The sequence below is a fragment of the Mobula hypostoma genome, chromosome 4 (assembly GCF_963921235.1).
Source record: "Mobula hypostoma chromosome 4, sMobHyp1.1, whole genome shotgun sequence".
In the NCBI taxonomy this organism is placed as follows: domain Eukaryota; kingdom Metazoa; phylum Chordata; class Chondrichthyes; order Myliobatiformes; family Myliobatidae; genus Mobula; species Mobula hypostoma.
Window position 1 is genome coordinate 96,632,103 of NC_086100.1, and position 18,113 is coordinate 96,650,215.

The 18,113-nt window shown below is 43.5% G+C and overlaps 1 protein-coding gene across 5 annotated transcripts in view; it reads left to right on the forward strand.

Moving 5' to 3' along the window:
* The window catches only part of LOC134345485 (anoctamin-7-like), a 190,418-nt gene that overhangs the window by 134,932 nt on the left and 37,373 nt on the right, over positions 1 to 18,113 (forward strand). For all 5 annotated transcript variants that reach the window (XM_063046218.1, XM_063046213.1, XM_063046214.1 and 2 more), the window contains 5 exons: positions 3,955 to 4,052; positions 6,162 to 6,298; positions 12,066 to 12,271; positions 12,511 to 12,653; positions 14,430 to 14,520. In XM_063046218.1, the coding sequence (XP_062902288.1) occupies positions 3,955 to 4,052; positions 6,162 to 6,298; positions 12,066 to 12,271; positions 12,511 to 12,653; positions 14,430 to 14,520 (675 nt within the window). The remainder of the gene's footprint in view (positions 1 to 3,954; positions 4,053 to 6,161; positions 6,299 to 12,065; positions 12,272 to 12,510; positions 12,654 to 14,429; positions 14,521 to 18,113) is intronic.

An 18,113-nucleotide genomic window follows, 5' to 3' on the forward strand; every position in this document is an offset into this window, starting at 1 on the left:
ATTCCACCACCAAGCACATCTTCCCCCACCCCCCCCCCACTTTCTGCTTTCTGCAGGAATCACTCCCTACATGACTTCCTTGTCCATTCGTTCCCCACCACCACCACTGATCTCCCTCCTGATACTTATCCTTGCAAGCGGAACAAGTGCTACACCTGCTCTACACCTCCACCTTCACTACCATTCAGGGCCCCAAACTGTCCTTCCAGGTGAGGCAACACTTCACCTGTCAGTCTGTTGGGGTCATCTGCTGTACTGGTGCTCCTGGTGGGGCCTCCTTAAATCATTGAGGCCCAATGTAGATTGGGAGACCATTTCACCAAACACCTACACTCTGTCCATCAGGAAAAAATGGGATCCCTGTATTGTCGTAATGAGGCCACACTCAGGTTGGAGGAGTAACACCTTATGTTCCATCTGGGTAGCCTCCAACCTGATGGCTTGAATATTGATTTCTTGAACTTCCAGTAATGCCCACCCCCCTCTCTCCTTCACCATTTCCCATCCCCTTTTCCCTCTCACAGCTTATCTCCTTGCCTGCCCATCACCTCCCTCAGGCGCTTCTCTCCCTTTTCTTTCTTCCATGTCCTTCTGTCCTCTCCTATCAGATTCCCCCTTCTCCAGCCCTGTATCTTCACCAATCAACTTCCCAGCTCTTTACTTCACCCCTCCCTCCCCAACCTCAGTTTCACTGTCACCCTGTGTTTCTTCCCCTCCTCCCCACCTTCTAACTCTGACTCCTCATCTTCATTCCTCCAGTCCTGCTGAGCGGACTCCGCCTGAAACACCTACTGTACTCTTTTCCATAGATGCTGCCTGGCCTGCTGAGATCCTCCAGCATTCTGTGTGTGTTGCTGGGATTACCAGCATCTGCAGATTTTCTCCTGTTTGAGATGGTAGGTCCTGACTCTTTCCCTTTGAGAATGAGAATGGAGTGGTGCAGCTTCCTGTCTCCATGTTTAGGTTTGCACATCTGATGAGATTCCCTGGACTGAACAACATAATGATTTTATTCTGGGATTTGGGATGAACAACTTCTCCCCTACCAAATTACACTCTGGAAAGGGTGCACCATTAAAAGGGAGTCTTATTTTACTTTAGTACTTAAGTCCTCTACCCATTGCTTCTATTGCAGAGATACATAAAACCTGTTTTTCCTGTGCTATTGTCTTTGGAAGCATCTTTTTCTGGTACAATCTGAGAACCACCTAATATTTAAAACTCTACCCAAACCATTATTCTTTGTTTCCTAAAATTGTTCAGCCGTGCTGGTAAAAATCCATCAATCACAACCTTGTAAGTATTGGCGATCCCTTTAAAATTCACATCTACAAGTATAAAGTAAAGAATCATGACCCACCCATTACATTGGCAACTCAAATAGACAAACCGTTAGGCCAAGCCACTTACAAGCATGAGCCTAACAAGAGCTCTCAAGGCCATGGTTAGAGGCTGGATAGGGATTATCCACGCACACAAAATGTGTGTGTGTATATATATATAAAAAATTGAACTTGCATTTGAGAGTTACACCCGTTGGGTCAACGAGGCCTGTATGAGGTTTGGGTTTGAGCTTCTGGGTGTCCCTGCTGCTGAGGGGCATGTGTTTAGTTCGGAAGAACAGGCTGAAACATTCAGGTGGTTACCGTCACAGGTGCGTTCTCTGGGCCAGATGTTTGAAGAAGATATGCAAGTGCACTCAAGGGTCCTGCCCCACAACGTGTGCATCCTCGTCCAGCATTCTGTTGGCTCAGATCTGTGCTTGTCTTTCACAAATACAAGTACTCAGAAGTTCAGGTTTATACTAAATATGCTTTTACTTCAACCCATCAAACTCATTCTTCCAAAACTCACTCACTCAAATATTTCGAAACAAAAACCCATTCAACTCTCAACCATTTATTGATTTCCTGTGTTGGTCTCACCTATGTAGAGGAGGCCACACCGGGAACACTGCATGCAATAAATGACACCAAAAGGTTTGCAGGTGAAGCACTGCCTCACCTGGAAGAACAGTTTAGGGCCTGAATGGTGGTGAGGGAGGAGATGTTGAGGTAACTCCTTCCTCACACTGAGCACCTGTCACCTATCACCACTTCACTTCTGTCACCTATCACCTCCTGGCTTCTCACATGATTCACTTTCATTTCCCCCTTTCCCCACCCGCTAGCTTCCATATTTGTCCACTAACCTGGATTTGCATATTACTTGTCAGCTTGTAACCCTCTCCTACCTATTTATTCTGGCTTCTGCCCTCTTCCTTTCCAGTTCTGATGAAGGGTCATGGCTCAAAATGTTAATTGTTAATTTCTCCCCATAGACCAAGTTTCTCTCTACAGATGAATTGCAAGTAGATTTTCTCCTTTCTTCGCTTCCATTATGATAGAAATTGCTTGATTTGCTCTGCACTTGACCTCTTGTATATTATGTATTTACGTAGCTTCTGTAAGATGCTTTTGCCCTTCTGGATATGTCATTCAGTATAGGTACTGTGCAAGCAGTCAGTGTTTGTGGAGGGAGAAATGGAGTAAATGTTTAAATTATTAACCTGCCTTCAAAAAGTTCTTGACTTTCTACAGATGCTGCTCCATCTGCTTATGTTTCCAGCATTTATTGTTTTTAATCCCAATATATATTATAGCCAATGAATTTACTTTAAATATTCTAGTGTTAAGGGTAAAGGGCAGTCAGTCAGTGCACGACAAGATTCCACAAGCAGCAATGTGATTAGGACCACATACATGGACCAAACTCCATTCAAAGTCCAGGTTTTCATCAGTTTTTCATATATTTTCAACATTAAAAGCTAAGGTTAGACCATTTTCTTACTATTCCTTTATAATGATGTTTACATTTTTGTAGAAATAATAGAATATTGTTCACCTGTACAGAATCACACACCAGAGACAAAAAGTCACTTGGCATTTTGTAACAACGATGCAAATTAAATCCTATCAAAGTGCTCTTTCTCCACTAGTTATTCCCTTTCAAGTTGTTGTCTAATTTCCATGGTTACTTCCACTGACACAACCTGGCATTCAGGCCAATGATCGAGGTTCTGTTAACATCTTCTAAAACAGGTACATTATAATTCTGGCAATCTGCTATCCAATTGTTTAGAAATCCCATTAATAATTTATTGTACTATGTAGCATCTGCAAAAAAATTATAAAAGTGTTGGAATTACAGCCAGTCGTCCAGTAGTCTGGCATCATCAACGTCATCATTATGAGCCATGTCCAATGACGTGGGCGATCATGGTCTATCCATGACCCTGATTGTTCTTGACAAATTTTTCTACAGAAACAGTTTACTATTGCTACCTTCTGGGCAGTGTCTTTACAGGATGGATGACCCCAGCCATTATCACCCTCAAATTGTCTGCCTGGCATCAGTGGTCGCATAACCAGGACTTGTGATACGCACTGGCTGCTCATACAACTATCCACCCCCTGCTCCTGTGGCTTCACGTGACCCTGATCGGGGGGCTAAGCAGCTGCTACACTTTGCCCAAGGGTGACCTGTAGGCCAGCCGATGGAAGGGGCATCGTACACCTCCTTTGGTAGAGACGTATCTCCACCCTGCCATCCTTAATAGAGTTTTACTGTATATGATATGATTGTCCCATTTTCCTAGAGCATTCAACATAGTTCATTGATTGTAACGAACCCAGGGAGAAAAGCAGGAAATGCTGGAAACATTCAGCAGGTCAGGCAGCATCCCAGGAGAAAGAAACAGTTAACATTTCAGGTCAATAATCTGTAATATTTACTCTATTTCTCTGCTCATATGTGCTGCCTAAGCTACTAAGTCACTTTTTAATTCCAAAGTTCCAGCATCTGCAACCTTGTTTTGTTCTTGCACTATAAATACAAGTAAATCTTTTAATGATCTCCTCTGCTGTTGATTGACACATAACACAATAGAGATAATCAGTGCCTCTGTTTTTCCAGTGTGGAGCGGGTGGCTGCCTGATTGAATTGGCTCAGGAGTTACTTATTATCATGGTTGGAAAACAACTCATTAATAACGTTCAGGAGTTTGTTATTCCGTGAGTATCTACTAAAAAGGTAAAGCACCAGGTAAAGGTGCCACTGTGAATGTGAATATTAATGAACTTCACTGATGTACATTCACTGAAGTTCATAGTTGTTTCCAGTGATGAACATAATTCAATACCTGTGAGCTGGCCCTGCTCTGATCCTTCTCTATGTAACTGATGTCCCTGGGCAGGGGCAGACCTAGTGTTCCTGGTGATTCACCCACACTTCAGTGTGTCTGCCCCTTCGTGTGCCACTCAGAGATACAGCACAGAGACGAGACCATGGGCCACCGTGACCATGTCAACTGTCAGCCAATATATTCCCACATAGTCATCCCTTCCCTTCCCCTCCCCATCCAGATTTTACTCATTTACAGTGATGATTTAACCCACTGACCACACCCCTGCAATGTCAAAGCCAATTCTAGGCGCATTGTTCAAAATTCAAAGTAAATTTTATTATCGAAGTACATATACTGCATGTCACATACACAACTTTCTCTGTCCGCCAGAGAAAGCAGGATCTCCCAGTGGCCACACATTTTAAATCCACGTCCCATTCCCATTCTGATGTGTCTATCCACGGCCTCCTCTACTGTCAAGATGAAGCCACACTCAGGTTGGAGGAATAACACCTTATATTCCGTCTGGGTAGCCTCCAACCTGATGGCACGAACATTGACTTCTCTATCTTCCGTTAATGCCCCACCTCCCCCTCGTACCCCATCCCTTATTTATTTATTTAATATTTTTTCCTCTCTCTGTCCCTCTCACAATAACTCCTTGCTTGCTCTCCATCTTCCTCTGGCGCTCCCCTCCCCCTTTTTTTCTCCCTAGGTCACCCGTCCCACGATCCTCTCCCTTCTCCAGCCTTGTATTCCTTTTGCCTATCACCTGTCCAGCTCTTGGCTCCATCCCTCCCCCTCCTGTCTTCTCCTATCATTTTGCATCTCCCCCTCCCCCTCCCCCTCCAACTTTCAAATCTCTTACTCACTCTTCCTTCAGTTAGTCCTGACGAAGGGTCTCGGCCCGAAACGTCGACTGCACCTCTTCCTAGAGACGCTGTCTGGCCTGCTGCGTTTACCAGCAACTTTGATGTGTGTTGCTTGAATTTCCAGCATCTGCAGAATTCCTCTGGGTTTTCCCCCTCCCCCTTTTCCTGTCTGGCCTGCTGTGATCCACCAGCATTTTGTGTGTGTGTTACACAACACTGAGATTCATTTTCTTGCGGGCATACTCAATAAATCTATAGAATAGAATCATTGGAAGCCCATCCAACTCGGGTGTTCAGCCAGAGTGCAGAAGAAAACAACCGCAAATACAACAAGAAGAAAAACAAATAAATAAATAAATAAATAAGCAATAAATATCGAGAACGTGAGATGCAGTGTTCTTGAAAGTGAAACCATAGGTTGTGGGAACATTTCAATGTGGGGCAAGTGAAATTAAGTGAAGTTATCCCTTTGGTTCAAGAACCTGATGGTTGAGGGGTAGTAACTATTCCCGAGCCTTGTGACGAGAGTCCTGAGACTCTTGTGCCTTCTTCCTGATGGCAACAGTGAGAAGAAAGCATGTCCTGGGAGGTGGGGGTCCCTGATGATGGATGCTGCTTTCCTGTGACAGCATTTCATGAGGATGTACTCAATGGTTGAGAGGGCTTTACTTGTGATGGACTCAGCCATATTATCTCATCTTTGTAGGATTTTCCATTCAAGGCCATTGGTGTTCCCATGCCAGGCTGGGATGCAGCCAGTCAATATGCTCTCCACCACACACCTGGTCACAGTTTTTGATATCATTCTGGATCTCCACAAACTCCTGTGGAAGTAGAAGTGCTGCCATGCTTTCTTTGTAATTGCATTTGCATGCTGGGCCCAGGACAGGTGATCAGAAATAGTAACATTTAGGAATTTAAAGTCTCCACCTCTGGTCCTCCGATGAGGACTGGCTTTTGATGATACGTGACCACTGATGAGCATCCACTCCAGCTGCCTGAGAGGCAATTACAAAATAAAGGCAGCCCAGTGCATCTGAGATGTGGGCTTTCTGCTGTGAATGGCTTCATCGGTCAGATTTAGCTTTCACTTACCTGTTTGCTTTGTTCAAATTACTGAACAGGAAGTTGAGACATTGGTGGCAGAAGCAGAAATTGAGGAGCCTGGTCAACGATGAGGCCAATCCAGTGCTTCAGCCCTGGGAGAGGGATTACGAGTTGCTGGATTGTGAAGGACTCTTTGATGAGTATCTTGAGATGGGTAAGTACCACACTGTGGCTCAAATGGGCATCAGTGCATGAGTTATGAACTTATCCCATATGAGGCTTTGAAGATGGATTGCAGAGGGCTCTCTTCCTCCCTCAGTTCTTCACGTAATTATGATTGATACAGAGTAGTAATTCACATTTTATTTGAGATGAGTACTTTTAAGTTGCTCTACTTGTTTGACACCAACTTCATTTGCAAGGGGATTGTTAGGGGATGTAGATCATTCAATGGTACGAACATGGAGAGGAGATTGGTTGAATGGCAGGACACAAAGAGTGGAGATAAAAGGAGGCTGCCAGTGACTGTCGGTGCTCTGCGGGGGTCGGTTCTCGGGCCATTTGATTTCATGTTATATGTCAGTATTCTGGACGATGGGCTAGGTTTGAAACCCGATGAAGGTACTTTGACTCTGCCTTGCTGTGATGAGTTATTGCAATTGAATTTTTACAAGCCTCTGTACAAACCCTTGGTGTTACTCAGAACAGCTGGGAAGTGTAAACCTTTCTAAACAGCACAGACAAATAAAGAATGATACCATAGTACCACTGTCAACTGCAAAGCACAACAATGTAAATATTATCACATGGCTGCCAGATGGCCCAGTTTAATGAGGTCAAGTTGTAATCATAGACTTCAAATGTAAATGTATATCTATTTTTATGACTACTTATCTGGAAGAACAGTGGGATGGTGCTGGATGAAAATTAAAGACATACAAAGTTAAATACATTTGCACCTATTTCCATACTACACTGCACGGCTCCTGATATTTTATTGGGCTCTTTTGACCACAGTTCACGCTTGCACTGGTGACAACTTTTGTATGTTAGCCATGCGTGTGGTAGTGTTAGTCACTATTACAAAACAGTTTTTGAGCACAGTGGGTAAAATGTAGGACATGCTTCAAAGCATGTCTGTTGCTGAGCAGTCATGACTGTACCGGGCTTTCGTGGGGCTGTTTGCTCTGTTGCTGCTCCTTTTGAAGGGACACTCACCTTCTGTGCTCCAACTTCTCTCCACTCTGCTGCATCACACTCAGGAATTTGCTGCTTGACCACACAGACCTGTATGCAGCCCCACTGATATTTCCGTGCTCAGGGAATTCCTCGTGATAGCTGCTCCATTAGTGGCCAAGCTGGCAGCTTTTTGATTTGCATCTTTTGCCCCAGGCTTTCTGCAGATTTGAAGGGAAGAGTCTTGGGAGAGCTCACATTTGCAAGCCAAATCCTCAAGGGTGTGGCAAGGATCTGTGTTCCTTTCTTCAACTTTTGTGTGTGTGCCTGTGAGTCTGCATTTGCTTGTATTTCTGCCTGTGCTTGTCCTCAGAATGGCCAGCCTGAAATATTAACTTTTTACTCTCTACAGACGCTGTCTGATATGTGTATTTCCAGCAGTTTTTTTTAACAGATTTCCAGCACCTGCAGTTATTTGATTTTCATTAGAGCTTTTGTATTTGATGTTTATGTCAAGGAATTTTCATTTTTGTGTTTCTTACAACATTAATCATCACAAAATACTTTGCAACTCCTGAAATGCTTTATATAGAACCACAGAACACTACAGCACAGAAAACAGGCCATTCAGCCCTTCTAGTCTGTGCTGAAACATTATTCGGCTAGTCCCATTGATCTGCATCCAGTCCATAACTCTCCAGACCTCTCCTATCCATGTACCTATCCAATTTATTCTTAAAACTTAAGAGTGATCCCGCATTTACCATGTCAGATGGCAGCTGCTTCTACACCCCTACCACCCTCTGAGTGAAGAAGTTCCCCCTAATGTTTCCCCTAAACCTTTCCCCTTTCACCTTAAAGCCATGTCCTCTCGTATTTATCTCTCCTAATCTAAGTGGAAAGAGCCTATTCACATTTACTCTGTCTATACCCCTCATAATTTTGTAAACCTCTATCAAATCTCCCCTTATTCTTCTATGCTCCAAGCAATAATGTCCTAACCTGTTCAATCTTTCCCTATAACTCAACTCCTGAAGACCCCTGGCAACATCCTAGTAAATCTTCTCTGCACTCTTTCAATCTTACTGATATCCTTCCTATAGTTAGGTGACCAGAACTGTACACAATACTCCAAATTTGACCTCACCAATGTCTTACATAACCTCCCCATACATCCCAACTCCTATACTCAATACTTTGATTTATGAATGCCAGGATGCCAAAAGCCTTCTTTACAATGCCGTCAATCTGTGACGCCACTGTCAGGGAATTATGTACCTGAACTCCCAGATCTCTTTGTTCCTCCGCACTCCTCAGTGCCCTACCATTTGCTGTGTATGTCCTACCTTGATTTGTCCTTCCAAAATGCAACACCTCACACCTGTCTGCATTAAATTCCATCTGCTATTTTCTGGCCCATTTTTCCAGTTGGTCCAGATCCCTCTGCAAGCTTTGAAAGCCTTCCTCACTGTCCACAACGCCTCCAATCATAGTGTCATCAGCAAACTTGCTGATCCAACTTACCACATTATTATCTAGATCATTGATATAGAAAACAAACAACAATGGTCCCAGCACAGATCCCTGAGGCACACCACTAGTCACAGGCCTCCAGTCTGAGAAGCAATCATCCACTACCACTCTCTGTCTTCTCCCACACAGCCAATTTCAAATCCAGTTTACAGCCTCTCCATGGATACCTAGTGTCTGAACCTTCTGAACTAACCTCCCATGTGCGACCTTGTCAAAGGCCTTACTAAAGTCCATGTAGACAACATCCACAGTCTTTCCTTTGTCTACTTTCTTGATAACCTCCTCAAAAAACTCCACAAGATTCGATAAACACGATCTACCACGCACAAAGCCATGCGGACTATCCTTAATCAGCCCTTGGCTGTCCAAATACTTGTATAGCTGATCTCTCAGAACACCTTACAAATATGTATAAAATATGTATAAAAAGGCAATTAATATGTTCAATGGGAGTTCCTATGCTGTGATGACTGTCAAAGTAACTTGTTTTAGTGATATTTGTTGGGAAATAATTGTTGGCCAGGTTGAAACTTTTTGTCTTTCAAAACAATATTGTGGATAGTTCTGTGGTGCCTCAAGACTTAAAGATAACTTTATTCCTTGTAGTTTCTATGAGGTATTACTTGGAGTAATGGTGAGTTTAAGCTATTATTAGAGAATGTGATAGTTTAGAGCGGCAGTGGGGATCAGCTACTGAGTGTAAGCAAACCATTTCTTGATTGGTATTGGTCTGTTACCTACGGAGTAAGTTACCCCAGCTCATCCTGCAGAGAAAGTGATGGCAGTTATAGCTCTTTGTAAATTCAGTTAAAGTGTTGGTGCCTCTGGCACTGCCAATAGTTTTACCCATCCCTAGTTGTTCTCTGATGTGGGACTGGCCTTTCATTATGACTTGGTGGTTTGCTAAGTAGTAGGATTGGAATTGCAGATTTCTGATCAGTCGTGCATGACACTCTTCGTCCTTTGCCTTTAAATCAATTAATAAGCAATGATTTATTATTGTGCCATGCACTGAGATACAGTGAAAAGCTTTTGTTTGCAGATCATTCCAATACATTAATACCTCGAGATAGTGCAGAAGGAAACCAAAGCAGAATAGAAACATAGAAACATAGAAAATAGGTGCAGGAGTAGGCCATTCGGCCCTTCGAGCCTGCACCGCCATTTATTATGATCATGGCTGATCATCCAACTCAGAACCCAGCCTTCCCTCCATACCCCGTGACCCCTGTAGCCACAAGGGCCATATCTAACTTCCTTTTAAACATAGCTAATGAACTGGCCTCAACAGTTTGCTGTGGCAGAGAATTCCACAGATTCACCACTCTCTGTGTGAAGAAGTTTTTCCTAACCTCGGTCCTAAAAGGCTTCCCCTCTATCCTCAAACTGTGACCCCTCGTTCTAGACCTCCCCAACATCGGGAACAATCTTCCCGCATCTAGCCTGTCCAATCCCTTTAGGATCTTATACGTTTCAATCAGATCCCCCCTCAATCTTCTAAATTCCAACGAGTACAAGCCCAGTTCATCCAGTCTTTCTTCATATGAAAGACCTGCCATCCCAGGAATCAATCTGGTGAACCTTCTTTGTACTCCCTCTATGGCAAGGATGTCTTTCCTCAGATTAGGGGACCAAAACTGCACACAATACTCCAGGTGTGGTCTCACCAAGGCCTTGTACAACTGCAGTAGTACCTCCCTGCTCCTGTACTCGAATCCTCTCGCTATAAATGCCAGCATACCGTTCGCCTTTTTCACCGCCTGCTGTACCTGCATGCCCACTTTCAATGACTGGTGTATAATGACACCCAGGTCTCGTTGCACCTCCCCTTTTCCTAATCGGCCACCATTCAGATAATAATCTGTTTTCCTATTTTTGCCACCAAAGTGGATAACTTCACATTTATCCACATTAAATTGCATCTGCCATGAGTTTGCCCACTCACCCAACCTATCCAAGTCACCCTGCATCCTCTTAGCATCCTCCTCACTGCTAACACTGCCACCCAGCTTCGTGTCATCCGCAAACTTGGAGATGCTGCATTTAATTCCCTCATCCAAGTCATTAATATATATTGTAAACAACTGGGGTCCCAGCACTGAGCCTTGCGGTACCCCACTAGTCACCGCCTGCCATTCTGAAAAGGTCCCGTTTATTCCCACTCTTTGCTTCCTGTCTGCTAACCAATTCTCCACCCACACCAATACCTTACCCCCAATACCATGTGCTTTAAGTTTGCACACTAATCTCCTGTGTGGGACCTTGTCAAAAGCCTTTTGAAAATCCAAATATACCACATCCACTGGTTCTCCCCTATCCACTCTACTAGTTACATCCTCAAAAAATTCTATGAGATTCGTCAGACATGATTTTCCTTTCACAAATCCATGCTGACTTTGTCCGATCATTTCACCGCTTTCCAAATGTGCTGTTATCACATCCTTGATAACTGACTCCAGCAGTTTCCCCACCACCGACGTTAGGCTAACCGGCCTATAATTCCCCGGTTTCTCTCTCCCTCCTTTTTTAAAAAGTGGGGTTACATTAGCCACCCTCCAATCCTCAGGAACTAGTCCAGAATCTAACGAGTTTTGAAAAATTATCACTAATGCATCCACTATTTCTTGGGCCACTTCCTTAAGCACTCTGGGATGCAGACCATCTGGCCCTGGGGATTTATCTGCCTTCAATCCCTTCAATTTACCTAACACCACTTCCCTACTAACATGTATTTCGCTCAGTTCCTCCATCTCACTGGACCCTCTGTCCCTTACTATTTCTGGAAGATTATTTATGTCCTCCTTAGTGAAGACAGAACCAAAGTTCTGAATGCAGAATGCAGAATGCAGAATATGTGTTGAAATTACAAAAGGGGACCATGCGGCTGACAAACTAAGAACAAAACTTTGACGGGGATTTCAATGTATGGTCTAGGCAGACCCATTGGTCTAATCCTGTGAAAGTGCAGCATTGCTGCCTTTAAACTGATCTGACATTTCGTGTGGACGAGGAAGATCGCAGAACAGTCTGAAGAGTGAAGGAGCTCTATGGCCATCACTGATTTCTCAAATTAAATGGTAATTTATTTTATTTGCCGTGTGAGTGAGTTTGAAATGGGAAGAGTGGTCCTGCTTTGTCTCATCACTGGGAAGTGTTTTCAGGCATTCTGAGTAACTCAAAACACGGTATTTAGACTATTTTCTTTGATACCCGGCCAGGCACAAGTCGATAGCAATCTCTTCTGACGGTTTCTGTTATTCTTTATCCTGCAGTCCTTCAGTTTGGGTTCATCACCATCTTCGTGGCTGCCTGCCCACTGGCCCCTTTATTTGCCCTTCTCAATAACTGGATAGAAATCCGCCTGGATGCCCACAAGTTTGTCTGCGAGTACCGACGGCCGGTTGTGAAGAAAGCGCAGGGGATCGGAATCTGGTTTGACATCCTGGAGACCATCACCAAGCTAGCTGTAATAAGTAACGTAAGCACACTGGCATCTGTAACTTGTACTTTACCTTGTCCTTAAAGAATGGATTCTTTAATCCACACTATACGAAGGATGCCATTGCCCTGCATTGCATTCAGATTTTGCTGTTAGTTGCTGCTGTGCAGAGACAGTTCGCTGTGCTAATGTAAATAAGTTGTTCATTTGGTGTAACTGTACTGAGATGTGTCAGCGTGGTGAGTACCAAAGTTAGGTGTGCTATCTTCTCTCAACAGGCCTTCCTGATAGCGTTCACATCAGATTTTTTGCCTCGTCTCTTCTATCGTTACACTTACCAGATTGATCTAACTGGCTACATTAACTTCACCTTGGCATACTCGCCTCCCAACTTCATCCTTCAGAACCATACCATGTGCAGGTAAGGCATGATTAGGGGGAAAATGTAATGAGGGACCAAGTCAATGAGTCTTCAGGAGTACTCCTGCAAAGACACGGTACTCTTCATCCACTGAAACCTGTGCTTCCCAAAACAGGATTAAAAATCTGGCCCTTTTCCAAATCGGGTACCCTATTTTGTAAGGTTGGGATAGAGAGAGGGAAGGGATGTATCCCAAAGAGTACGATTGAATGGGTAAAGTGGAAGTTTCTCTAGGGATTAAGACCATAATTTACAAGGTTAAATGAGTCTTTGGTACATTAAGCTGATCTTTTTCTGCGAGAGGTGACTAAGTGGTTGAATGGAGCTCATAATGAAAAACAGACAGAGATTAAATGGGTCAGTAGAGATTGGATGAGTCGAGACAGGTTCAGGAGAATGTGGACTGGGGTTATTGGATTTGACAAGACGGGTAGGTGGTGACACTGATATAGTGGACAATAACAGGACAAAGAAATTAAATAGACCTCTCTATCGCATGAAAGTGCACATGGATCAAACACCTGAGCAGGAATCGGCAAGTTGGTAGAGTGTACAAGAGCCAGGCAAGGTCAGCTTGTAAAGACTGTTCATCCCTCTCTTTTGTAGGTGCTCCAGATCCACGGATGCTGGCCATCTCCCTGTACCTTATCCAGTAAATCCAGTTATTTTAATGTCAGCCTTTAGAGCTACATTACAAAGCAATATTAATAGGTTATGACTGGGGAAAACTGTGGCAACACAGGTAGATATGAGATCATTTAGTTGCAATGGAAAATGCTTTGAACGAAGAACTTCCAGAACGGTGCAAAGCCTCAAGGAGACTGATAATGCATAGAAACAGATAATTAAATAGTAATGCAAGGTACAGAACATAATCCAAAACCATCTAGTTTGATGGTTCTGGGCAACGCACTTCAGAAGGATAAGGAAAGGTGGTAAGAATGATACCAGGAATGATGTATAAAGGAAGGTTCTGCAAACAAAAGCCAGGATCCATGGAATTCAGAAAGTTATGCATAAGAACTTCAAGAAATTAAGGAAAACCAATAGGGTTAAAGGACAGGAAACTATTTTAGTTTGAGAGTGTAGCTTGAAAATTAAAATCAGCTTTACTGGAAAAGTTAGAGAATGTTTCTATGTGCTGAGATCAGTGGGAATTTGGAGCCCATCCCCAAAAGATGTATTGTGAAAAATTGATTTAAAATCTCTGAGATTTTTAAGAACTGAACTTGTTGAGAAGTATGTGGTTGGTAGCCTTTAGTTTAAAGTGCGGGGTGTTTTGCAGGGACTGTTGGGAAGGCTTTAAATAACTTGGTGTGTGAACCTCAATAGGAAATTCAGGGAGCTGAAAAACAAAGCAGGATAGACGTATCACTTGTTCCACGGGCTTCTATGCCTGAGTGATTCGTGTGCTCATCTTCAGTCACCCTACTTCATCCACACTCTCAAACAGTGTGTTCCAGGTACTCACCACTGTGGGTGAAGAAGAGTGTCCTCTGCTGAACTGATATGCATATATTTCTGGGTTGAAGTTTTGGGTAAAGGAGTAAATGTGAAACTTAGAGTTTTAATTTCATTTTTTAATCAATTCATCATCCAAAAGCAATAACTCCAGGTGCAATTTTATAAAGGCCCTTACTTGTGAAGTTGGATCCAAGGAATGTGCACAATGTACACCCTTGTCTAAGACTGTGTGAACACAGGAACGATATAGTTAGTTTATTACCTAAACTAAGTCGCTCTTTAATGTAAATGTATATGTTTACTGATCTGTAGGTACAGAGAGTTCAGGGATACCAATGGCCACCTGACCCTGACATATTGGAACCTGATGGCTATTCGTTTTGGCTTTGTAATTGTGTTTGAGGTGAGTCACAAGGAGATAGGGCATTAAAAGCCCCCAGTTACAATGCAAAGAGAATCATTCTTATGTCTTCCAAGCCAGAAGAAAGTTATTAGTATGAAAAAATACCATTTTCATTTTCTTTGAAAAATGTTAAATATTGGACAAAATGGAAAAAAGATGTTTGATGGGGTAGGATTATGAGGGCGATGAAGGAATAGTTTACGTCTAACAAGTATAGGCAACTGTCACTTAGGGTCACCTGTGGGGTTTAATGAAATTCGGAGATAAGCTAATATACTTACTAATGATGTAATAAAATCTTTTGACATCACTGTTGCAATTAATATGTCTCCAACTAGCTTCCAGATAAAGTTCCTGCATTTCATCCACCCATGAGATAGAAGCCCTTGAATACAGGACCACTACAGAGTGCAGTCCTTGTGCAGACCAGTCAATTGTTGAGTAAAATCAGACCACAAGACAGAGGAGAAGTATGAAGACGTTGGTCCATTGAGTTTGCTCCACATTCCATCATTGCTGTTTTATTATCCCTCTCAACCCCAGTCTTCTGCCTTCTCCCAGTAAACTTTGACACCTTTACTAATCAAGAACCTATCAACCTCTGCTTTAAATACACACAATGACTTTGCCTCCACAGCCATTGTGGCAACAAATTCCACAGATTCAGCACTCTCTGGCTGAAGAAATTCCTCCTCATCTCTGTTCTAAGAGGTCGTCCTTCTATTTTGTGGCCATGACCTCTGGTCCTAGACTCCCCCACTATAGGAAACAACCTCTCCAGGTCCCCTCTAGGCCTTTCAATATTTGATAGGTTTCAATGAGAGCCCCCTTCATTCCTCTAAACTCCAGTGAGTACAGGCCCTGAGCCACCAAATGCTCATCGTACGTTAACCCGTTTGTTCCTAGGATTATTCTCATGAACCTTCTCTGGATCTTCTCCGATGCTGGCACATCCTTTCTTAGATAAGGGCCTAAACTGATCACAGTGCTCCAAGTACAGCCCGACCAGTGACTTACAAAGCCTCAGCTCTATAACATCCTCACTTTCATATACAGTACTAGTCCTCTTGAAATGAATACCAACATTAAATTTGCCTTCTTTACCACTGATTCAAGCTGCAAATTAACCTTTAGATAATCCTGCATGAGAACTCTCTGCACTCTGATTTCTGAATTCTCTCTGTTTATAAAATTGTCTATGCCTTTATTCCTTCTGCCAAAGTGCATGACCGAACAATTTCCTACACTGTATTCCATCAGCCACATCTTTACCCATTCTCCTAATTTGTCTAGGTCTTTCTGCAGACTCCCAGCTTCCTTAACAGTAGCTGCCCCCCCACCTATCTTTGTATCGTCTGCAAACTTAGCCACAAAGCCAACAATTCCATCATCGATATATTACCGACATATAACGTGAAAATAAATGGCCCCAAAACCGACCCCCACAGAGCACCGACAGTCACTGGCAGCCACCCAGAAAAGGTTCCCTTTATTCCGACTCTTTGTCTCCTGCCATTCAACCCATCTTCTCTCCATACTAGTACCATTAGCCTCTAATGATCCACATCATACAGTAATCATCAAAACCCAACCAAGAAACACCCTCTGCTTGAGTATGGGAGATGTACCTTAGCCTCACGCTGATGTTCCCTCATAAGGAACAAAGTGAGATAATTCAGCTCCTCAAGACTACTTCACCTTGGCTGACCTGTACCTTAATTCCATTTACACAACTTTATTCCTCTCCCTCCAGGCCCAATAAACAAACCCTGTTGATCTCACTCAGGAAAAACTTTCAGTTGACCCCAAGTATCATCTGTTAATCCTGGTTCCAGATACTTCATGCCTGCTTCCAACAGGGCAAGCTCTAATGCTATGTCAGTTGCCATCATAAAAATCCACAGCATATCCTTTCTGCAACTGGAAATTAAAATTCTAGGGAAATTTCAACAAGCCAACAGATCACATAAGCGATACGCTAACCCCAATTACCAAGGCTTTTCCCAGACATTTTCCCTTTTTTCAAATCCGTTACCTAAACTTTTCATCTCGATGAACACTCCCAACCTGACCTTCCCAATGATATTCCTGAGACAGCCACGCCAGCAAAGACTGCTTCTGTCCAGCCATCTGTGAGCAGCAAATTCAAACCAATCATCCCACCGAGTGACTCTCATGACCCAATCTTCCCAGTAACATTCCTGACTGATGTTCCCGAGCCCATGATTCCAGTAAGTGACTCTCATGACCCGATCCTCCCAGTAACATTCCTGACTGATGTTCCCAAGCCCATGATCCCAGTAAGTGACTCTCATGACCCGATCTTCCCAGTAACATTCCTGACTGATGTTCCCAAGCCCATGATCCCAGTAAGTGACTCTCATGACCCAATCCTCCCAGTAACATTCCTGACTGATGTTCCCAAGCCCATGATCCCAGTGAGTGACTCTCATGACCCAATCCTCCCAGTAACATGACTGATGTTCCCAAGCCCATGATCCCAGTAAGTGACAGTCCTGACCCAGATCCTCCAGCTTCCTTCCACATCCCAAACATGGGTTCATTGCTTACTGTGATTTACCCCTAATGGAACAAAGGGGAATTGACAGAAGTGTGTGTGAGAGAGTGAGTGCACGAGTTGCAGGGGTAGAGAAAGAAGGAGAGGGCGTTGCAGCTGATAGAGTTCCTCTGCAGAAGCTGGCATGGGCCTGATGGGCTGAGATAAACCCCTTCCATTCTATAATAACAAGACCCAATCATTCCAGCAGTCATTATTCCCATCCCAATGAAGATTCCTGACTTGTTTACTGCAGTAGTATCATATCCCAGTCATTCCAATGACCCACTTCCATCCAACTATCCCAGTACCAGTCCCAATCCAATCATGACCGATTGATCCCAAAGCAACATTCCCAATGTAGAATGTCCGATCATTCCAGCAGAGCATTCCCAACCCAATCATTCCAGTACGCTTGCTGACCCGATCTTCCCAGTGAGAGATGCACCTGATCCTTTCCTGATCTGATTGTCCCAGTGAGCAGCGTTCCTGATGTAATTGTCCCTGTGAGCAGGGCAGTTGATCCAGTCATTCCATTAATTGCAACAAAAATCCAGCAACTTTCCTGAGCAAACTATCCCAGTAGGAGACACACACAAAATACTGGAGTAATTCAGCAGGCCAGGCAGAATCTATGAAAGAGAGTGCAGTTAACATTTTGGGTCGAGACCCTTCCTGCCGAAGGGTTTCGGCCCGAAACATTGACTGTACTCTTTTCCATAGACGCTGCCTGGCCTGCTGAGTTCCTCCAGCATTTTGTGTGTGTAGCTTGGATCTCCAGCATCTGCAGATTTTCTCTTGTTTTTATCCCTGTCTGATCTACTGAGCGACTTTCCTGACCCAATCAATCCAACAAGCAAACATTCACGACTCAACTATTGCTGTGAACAGTGTTTCCAATGGAGTTATTCTACTTAGTGAAATATCCCATTCGGATGTGGAGATTGAAGAGTGCTGGATAGATAAATACCTCTCCTGTTGAGGAGAGGCAGCGCAGAATTTTTGGGAGTGAGATTGAATGTTTGATTAAGGTTGA